An 8821-nucleotide genomic window follows, 5' to 3' on the forward strand; every position below is an offset into this window, starting at 1 on the left:
CAATAGCGCGCGCGTGTGTGGTTTTTTGTAGGGTGTCTTTCCAACGAAGAAGGGGCCAGACAACCTTTTGAACGGCTGCCTTGGTAGAGTTCGCCAATAATGAGTTCCTTTGGAATGCGATCGTCTGACATTCTCATTACGTTTCTGGCCCATCGCAGCTGATGCTTCCTCGGCAGTATTTGAACATCCAGCATGCACGCCCTGTCCAAAGTACCTTATCGTTGGTTAATCTCTCAGCATCTACTTTGGGCCTTTGTGGTCATTTATTTTAATGACATTCATGTCGTTTAAATGCCCCTTTGCGCACAGCTTACATGTGCTTCAATGTTACAATCGCTTTCCTTAATTTATTTGGATTATTATGCACACTAGGCTGAGCTTTAATAATTTCCAGTAGAAGTGTAGAGTAACAGATATGTAATGGATCGACAGAGGCGCACACACTCGTATGGAGGCAACACTTTAACACAACTGCAAAACAACTGTAACACACACACTATAAAGTCACGTAGAAGGGAAATAATAAAATAATAAAAATAAAACATGATAAAATAATATAAAGTAATATAATAAAATGTATTTTTTATTATTTTATTATTTCCCTTCTACGTGACTTTACCGAAAGAACCAAGAAGATGAATCCCTGCAGTCACGAAAGCTTTAAATCGAAATTTACACACACTATATATAAGGTGGTGACCACCGTCCTAATCTCGCTAACACTCGGGCACTACTCAACGTGGCCAAGCCAGGAGGGCTTCTGTATGGCCACGACGACTTGAGGTTTCTGTCTTCATGAGGCATCTTCATCCCGGACACGAACAGCTCCGCTTTGCGTGCAGAGCCCGCTTATATGCGCCTCGGTGTGGCCGGCCACACCCAGGCCACGCCCACCTTCTCGAACCCCCGAGAAGGCTCTGCTCCCCGACCACGTGACCCCCAAGGTCCCTCTGGGGCTACTGGCCCCCACCTTGTCCCGGTCGAGTTCATTCAGAGTGCAACGGCCTGACACGATTCCTGTGGCACTCGTTAACAGCCTCCAACACAGCAGTGTCGTCATTCATACCGACCCGACATAGTAGTGACGTCACGTGTGTACAGACCCAACACGGTAGTGACGTCATATGTCACTACATATACACCAAATATCTATGATGTTTTTTTAAAGTACAGAAACCGTCCAGGATTTTCCGAAGCAAGGGTACTGTAAGGTTCGTAAAGTTGAATTGCTTAATGGATGTATTTGTTCTAATTATCTAAAGAATTATTAAAAAACAATTGTATTTTCTGAAATATTATTGAAGACAATGAAAAGCCCACTGGAGACCCACCTCTGACCGATCCATAGGTACGTTGGAGCATAAAAAAACGTGATTTTGGATATTGATCAAGAAAGCCTACGTGTTAAACTATACAAAAAAATTGATTTTCAGAAATTTTCCGGACAGAATAAAGTTGGTACAGATTTACTTCGCAACTTCTGAAGCCAATTTCCAGCAGTTACCACAAGGGGGCAGCGTCAACCAGCGGATGAATGGATCCCGGAACGTGGCTCTCATGGTGATGTGGGGCCTCCACATTCATTGCCCGGCAGAAACAGCCGGATGATGATGTCAGCCCGTTACGGAGAGTCTAAAGCAGATAGAAGCAACATCGCTTACCCCCCTTTCATTAACGCGAAATCCCCGAGGGTTGTATTATAGCCCGTGGAACCCTCCTAAGCCACACACGCGGACACACGTACGTAGACACACACACGCACACAAAGACAGAGATCCCCCGTAAAGCCTTAACAGACTTTTGGAGCAAGTGCTGTTAACGAGTACCGATGAACGCCGGCACGGCACAGGAGGGGTGGGTGTCGGGGTGGGTGTCGGGGTGGGTGTCCGGGTGGGTAGTCAGATAGTCGTCACTGGTGTTGGTGGCCGTGAGTGGGAATGCACTCGTGAGATTAAAGTTCGTGTTCTACCACGTGTGTAATTAGTAAGTTTTGGCAGCCGTATCTTGTAGCAAGTGTCTTGGAAACGTAAACCAGCCAGTGTCTATCTTTTCGTATTGCCAACAGAAGGCACCGACTGGCAATGAAGAGCTTACAGAGATGGAATATTGACTTTAATCTATGTATATAAAAGGGAAATTTGTGAATACGTGTGTCTGTTCGAAATGTTTAGCATACTTCCCGACATGCAACAAACTTGAAATTTAGCATGTGGGTAGTTTCCAGACTGTACAGCATGCAAAAAGTATAAAAATAGACTTTTGTATTTTTTTGGGGGGTGTGAGGGGGGGCGCAATAATGGATATATTTTGCACGGCAAGTGAGCTGTGACGTCACATCTGTGATGTCACCCGCATGCGGAAGCGTTACGCATTGTGCCTGCTGACGTCACCCCCCCCCCAACCCTCTGCGTAGGTCGTGTATCCCGCACAAATGCGCGGCATAGCTGTCTCGATTTTCTAGGTCAGCGCGACTTTTCAGCTCGCTCTTAAATGTTAAGCAGAAAATACATTTGTTTGTGTCAAGCAACAAAAACTCTCGAACGTTGACGTCATGAAATTTGCACAGCTGATGCTGTCTGGAATTTATAAGGGAACGCGACTATTTTCACCAAGCCACGTCATTCCATTCCCGAGTTGCCTAAATCGACCTTACGTATAAGTGGGTTAAGGTTGAATTTCCTTGAGTGAAAAACATCCGATTTAGTAAAATTGATTTGTTTCGGCTTTTTTCTTTCTTGCAAGCATACATTTTTTTCAGGGTTTTTCAGTGAAATGTAAGGGAATATGAAATTAATCCTAGACAAGAATCGAAGTCCCGGGCGAAGCCGGGTAGTAAAGCTAGTAATAGGGTAAAAGGCGTAAGCGATAAATAAACATTAGTTGAAATAGTTTACTCGCTTTGTATGGTACTGAACGTATGAGGAAGTTCAAATAATGCACTCATACCTAAACGGGTTTCACAACCACGAAACTTCTTGCCATGAATTGTCATTGCTTTAGAACTTCGATCCTAAATACTTAACAGAAAACGGAATTAAACATTTAAGTAACAGGTGGCAAACCCACCTTTGTTCCTGGATTAGTTTTGCCATTTCCAAATCATAAATTAAAGCGATAAAGCTGTTTAGAATGAAATTGTTCCACCCGCAAAGTAAAGTGTAAAAACACAATAGCAATAATTGGCGTGTTTCGCAGAGCGTAGTCGTGCTGCACGCCTGCATTCTGGCGCTGCGGCATGAGTGGATCTCGTATATTTGTTAAACTTGGAAAGCTGCCGGGCAGCAATGTGGCCATGTGACTGAATACATTGCATTTAGGAACCTATATGTAAAGAGATTTACTTGAGTGTGATGGCTTTCTTTTTAAATGGAGTTTCTTTGGGTGATTGTTTCTTCTCACATGCCAGCATTCCCAATGGGAATTTTCCAATATCCCAATGGAGTATGCCCTAAAATGTGGAGTGAGGTTTTTACGGCTACGTTCTTCATGTTTTGGGTTGTGCAATGTGGGCTTCTGTCAGTAGTTTTTGTTCACAAAAGCTTGCTGTGGTTTGTGCGACTATTCGTAATTACTCCAGGGTGGAGACAGTACAATGTGTCACGTGCTGAGGGTATTTCCTGTTTTGAGGCCAACAATTGGGTGGTCCATGGTAACATGATCGAGTGAGAAATTATATATTATTCTAAAGCCATAATATAGGTATGCATTAGCTATGAATGGACACTTTAAGTTATAACCGTGTGGACTGTGTAATATTGATGTGCAATAAGATTGTAAAAATATGCCGGAGAATTATCTCTTCCAAAATAACTTGTGATATAGTTTGCAGTAATACCAATATGAATTTTAGTTTACTGCACTAAGTCCTTTCATTTGTATGTGTGAATAAGGAAATGTATTATTCGATGTGCGTCTGCTGCATAGTGGTGGCTTGAGAGTGGAGCCCACAAGCGGATGGTACTGGCCCAATCGCTTGAGATCAAACAAGCAAGATACTAGTTATATAAGCATTGTCAATGACAGAAGCCTAGTTTAAGCCAAATGAGAGGCAATGTTAAGATTAGAGGCAGAATAACCCCAGTGTTTAAATTCGAGTAATCTGCTGATAGATTCTAAGGATATGTAGACAAGATTTGTCATTTTCTTGGTTCTTTCGGTAAAGTCACGTAGAAGGGAAATAATAAAATAATAAATATAAAACAATAAAATATTTTATTATTTCCCTTCTACGTGACTTTACAGAAAGAACCAAGAAGATGAATCCCTGCAGTCACGAAAGCTTTAAATCGAAATTTAAGAGTTGTCATGTGTTACTTGAAATGGCCCATTTAGTGAATTCCTTTGTTTACATTCTCACCTCCTGCTGATAAAATCCTCTTGCTGATAAAATGAAGCCACAATAGGACTGTGCCATTCATCTGCATAGGTATTTTAAATTATGTTACCATTTTCATATATTTTTTTAAAATTAACTTTGTTAAATACAACATAAACTTACCATTGCGTGCATATTACTCCAGGAAGTAAAACAGACTTTGTGGCACATAATGTGCACCACCTTCATGCACATTCCACAATGCCATTTCAGGTAAATAGTTAACTTAGCCTTGTTCAACGTCATGTCTTTATAGTGATGTAGCCGACAGTCCTGTTCTCTTGTTATGATCATGGCTGGGGAGAGGCGGAACGGACCAGCTCTAGAGACCTATGTTGGTTCATTGCATGTGCTGCCATGGCGTTATGTTTCGTACAATGGACTCGTAAAAACGAGAGGTCGTCGGTTTGATCCCCAGCTCAGCAAGTTTCACAATATCCCCTGCCTGTTCACCCAGCTGCAGATTCACGTGTGACGATGTAATGTGGCTATTTCCTCCAAGATGTCTGGCCAGTGTGGAAGAGTAGGCCATTAATAACCCTCCAGAGTTCTCCATAGCCTCCTCGAGTGGAGGCCCCTTCCGTCAGCAGTGCCGTGAGCAAGTAATTGCAGGTCTGCACCTTTACCTTTTGTTTTTTTTATCGTCGCCAATCCCGAGAGAGCTGGATAGACCCGTGTGGTGACCGACTCAGCAATGAGTTTCGGGAAATTTGTTAAAGTATTTGGACACAAGTAAATGTTGTCTTAAATTTTATTTCCAATAACCACCTGAACATCATAAAACTACATAATAGGACCTCCTTTGCTAGTACTAAAATATGATAATCGGTTTTCCACTTTTTTTCTGGCAACAAAACAGGTGTTAAGATGTTAAAACACCAAACTGAAACCTTTTACAAGGAATCATGTCTGCATTAACCACAATACTTGTGGTCAGAATGCAAAAAAAACATACTCTGATAATATATGCATTGTCTTTGAAACTGATAGGCCCACACCAGAGACAGCTTTCTTTGGAGCCTCGTCTCAAATGGTGTTAGACTAGAGGACCCCAAAAGGACGCCGTTTGCGTACATGGGGGTGTGTTTGATGCTCTCAAAAGTACTGCATTTTTTTTAAGTGTTCCATACAGTATTGTATTGTATATAGTGAATTGCTTTAAAACAACTAGTTGTGGTTATTTGGTGGAGAAATTCTCAGTTTCAATTTTAAAAAGTGTTTAGGGAAGTTGCTTATAATGTATCTTCACATTCTGCTTTGGTAGTACCTTCTTCATGTATGTTTGTATCTGTCATTTAGGAGGAGAAAACAACTCATTAATAATGTAAAAAACAGTTCAATACAAGGATCCCATTATTGCCCACCAAGTATAAAAGTACATGCAAAATATTGGCCTAATTGTCCATAAAATAACCAAGATTCTCACCTCATTCTCCATTTGATTGATGCTCAGAGATGGATCAAAATTCAACATTGCTCTAAAATTATACTTTGCTGTAATACACGAAGGACAAAACAGTGTCAATGTAAATGTCAACGTATAGCAACATCGACTCACAGTGGCAGGCAAAAAGCATTAAACTATTTTTATTTTGAGAAAGACTGAGGAGATACACTGGCTTACCTGGTCTGCATAAAAATAAAGCTTCATCCGAGCCATCTACACAGTCCACTTCGCCATCACAAACAAGAGAAAGCGGAACGCATCCACTGCTTTTGCACTGAAAGTCCCCATCAACACAGGCTGCAAGGCACGCATTAGCACACTTTTGGTTAATTTTTAATTAAGGTTTGATCAATAATGTAATATTTTACAAAGGTTTGGTGGCTCAAAAATGAAAATATTGAGCTTAAGCCACTCACTGCAGTTGTCCTCATCTGAGTAGTCTCCACAGTCGTTGACTCCATCACACACGAACACTATTCCAAGGCAGTTTCCATTGCCGCAACGGATTTGGTCTGAGCGGCATTGGCAGTTTGGAGTCTCATCGCTCTGGTCTGCACAGTCGGCCTCTCCATTGCAATAAAACCATCGAGGTATGCACTGCTTGTCAGCACATTGGAACTCACTGATTGAACATCCTGGTAAGATATAGATAATTTTTTAAGATAACGTGAGACCCAATATGATACTTTCACATTACGAATTGAAGCCACATTACCATCTGGATTGTCAATGATAACGTTCATGTTCATGAAACATTTACTATTTTTCATAGTTAATGTGTTATTGTAGTCAATTTGTATTAATATATTTAATAGGAAATGGGGTTCTTTATCAAGATTTATAAAAATGGCACGACATTTTGAATTTTGTTTCAAATGTACCTAAATAAATTTCATCCGATCCATCGCTGCAGTCTGTGTCTCCATCAAAAACAAACATCGAGTCAAGGCATTGCCTGCTGCTACTGCATGTGAACTGACTTGGAGAGCAAGCTGCAGGAAAAAAGTAACACGCACAAATTTCAATACACAGTGATTAACTCAGAGGGAATCCACTTTCAAAAATCAACCCTTTAATGCATGAAAAGACTACGAATCTAAACTCACTGCAGTTGGCCTCATCTGAGTAGTCTCCACAGTCGTTGACTCCATCACAGAAGCTCTCCTTTGCCAGGCAGGTCCCATTGCCACAAGGCAGTTGCAGCTCTGGGAGGCAATGGCAGCTGGGAGTCTCATCGCTCTGGTCTGCACAGTCGGCCTCTCCATTGCAATAAAACCATCCAGGTATGCATTGCTTCTTGCTAGCACAGCGGAACTCATGCACTGCACACTCTGGGTTGTCACATGATAAGACAACTATTGGTGTTGGTTTTACTTCGAAAATCTTTCATACATTTACTTTGTTGGGAGTAATATGACGTGTGTATTTTGAGGACCATGATGAAGCATGCATTTTTTACAATAAAAGTTTCTAAGAGCAATCGTGATGAAAGGTACCTTTATCACAGCCAATTTCATCTGATCCATCACTGCAGTCCGTTTCTCCATCACAAACAAACATTGAGTCCACGCACAGCCTGCTGCTCCTGCATGTGAACTGAATTGATGAACAAGCTGCAAGGAAAATGAGAAGCAATTTTTAAACAATAGTTTATGTAGCACGACTTATTTAAGTGATATACATTGTTTTCAAATGGAAAGACATCACACAAGTGATATACATTGTTTTCATTTGGAAAGACATTACACTCACTGCAGTTGGCCTCATCTGAGTAGTCCCCACAGTCATTGACTCCATCACAGAAGCTCTCCTTTGCAAGGCAGGTCCCATTGCCACAAGACAGCTGTTGGTCTGTGTGGCACTGGCAGTTCGGAGTCTCATCGCTCATGTCCATGCAGTCCGGCTCTCCATTGCAGTAAAACCGCCCAGAGATGCATTGCTTCTTGTTAGCACAGCGGAACTCATTCACTGCACACTCTGGGTTGTCACATGATAGACAACTATTGGTGTTAGTTTTTTACTTCGAAAACCTTTCATGTATTAATTTTGTTGGGAGTAATACGAGTTGTGTCTTTAAAGGACCATAATGAAGCATCATTTAAAAAAATTACGACAGTTAGAAAAAGTACATTCGTGATGAAAAGGTACCTATATCACAGTCAATTTCATCAGATCCATCACTGCAGTCCGTTTCTCCATCACAAACAAACATCGAGTCCACGCACAGCCTGCTGCTCCTGCACGTGAACTGAATTGGTGAACAAGCTGCACAGAAAATGAGAAGAAATTATGAAACGATAGTTTATGTAACACGACTTATTTAATTGTTCATTGTTTCCAATTGGAAAGACATTAAACTCACTGCAGTTGGCCTCATCTGAGTAGTCTCCACAGTCGTTGACTCCATCACAGAAGCTCTCCTTTGCCAGGCAGGTCCCATTGCCACAAGGCAGTTGTAGCTCTGGGAGGCAATGGCAGCTGGGAGTCTCATCGCTCTGGTCTGCACAGTCGGCCTCTCCATTGCAATAAAACCATCCAGGTATGCATTGCTTCTTGCTAGCACAGCGGAACTCATGCACTGCACACTCTGGGTTGTCACATGATAAGACAACTATTGGTGTTGGTTTTACTTCGAAAATCTTTCATACATTTACTTTGTTGGGAGTAATATGACGTGTGTATTTTGAGGACCATGATGAAGCATGCATTTTTTACAATAAAAGTTTCTAAGAGCAATCGTGATGAAAGGTACCTTCATCACAGCCAATTTCATCTGATCCATCACTGCAGTCCGTTTCTCCATCACAAACAAACATCGAGTCCACGCACAGCCTGCTGCTCCTGCACGTGAACTGAATTGGTGAACAAGCTGCACAGAAAATGAGAAGAAATTATGAAACGATAGTTTATGTAACACGACTTATTTAATTGTTAATTGTTTCCAATTGGAAAGACATTAAACTCACTGCAGTTGGCCTCATCTGAGTAGTCTCCACAGT

The 8821-nt window shown here is 41.5% G+C and overlaps 1 protein-coding gene across 1 annotated transcript; it reads right to left on the reverse strand.

The window, feature by feature from the left end:
• Positions 1–5112: 5112 nt before the first annotated feature.
• LOC144727700 (uncharacterized) lies at positions 5113–8727 on the reverse strand. Its single transcript, XM_078606728.1, has 11 exons — positions 8575–8727; positions 8185–8409; positions 7971–8087; positions 7575–7799; positions 7319–7435; positions 6929–7153; positions 6704–6814; positions 6239–6457; positions 6000–6119; positions 5802–5869; positions 5113–5663 (listed from the first exon to the last, which is right to left on the reverse strand). The coding sequence occupies exons 1-11, from the start codon at positions 8636–8638 to the stop codon at positions 5595–5597; spliced, it is 1560 nt and encodes a 519-aa protein (XP_078462854.1). The 5' UTR covers positions 8639–8727; the 3' UTR covers positions 5113–5594.
• Positions 8728–8821: the final 94 nt, after the last annotated feature.

The sequence above is a fragment of the Lampetra planeri genome, chromosome 26 (genome assembly GCF_965212315.1).
Source record: "Lampetra planeri chromosome 26, kcLamPlan1.2.h2, whole genome shotgun sequence".
NCBI classification, from domain to species: domain Eukaryota; kingdom Metazoa; phylum Chordata; class Hyperoartia; order Petromyzontiformes; family Petromyzontidae; genus Lampetra; species Lampetra planeri.

What these genes read in the sequence shown, in the direction of transcription:
- LOC144727700 (XM_078606728.1), bottom strand. Translation starts at nt 8,638, where the DNA reads ATGTTTGTTTGTGATGGAGAAACGGACTGCAGTGATGGATCAGATGAA. An exon ending in CTCAGATGAGGACAACTGCA is followed by an intron (nt 6,120 to 6,238) that starts GTGAGTGGCTTA and finishes CGTGCCTTGCAG; the next exon opens with CCTGTGTTGATGGGGACTTT. An exon ending in TTTATTTTTATGCAGACCAG is followed by an intron (nt 5,870 to 5,999) that starts GTAAGCCAGTGT and finishes CGTGTATTACAG; the next exon opens with CAAAGTATAATTTTAGAGCA.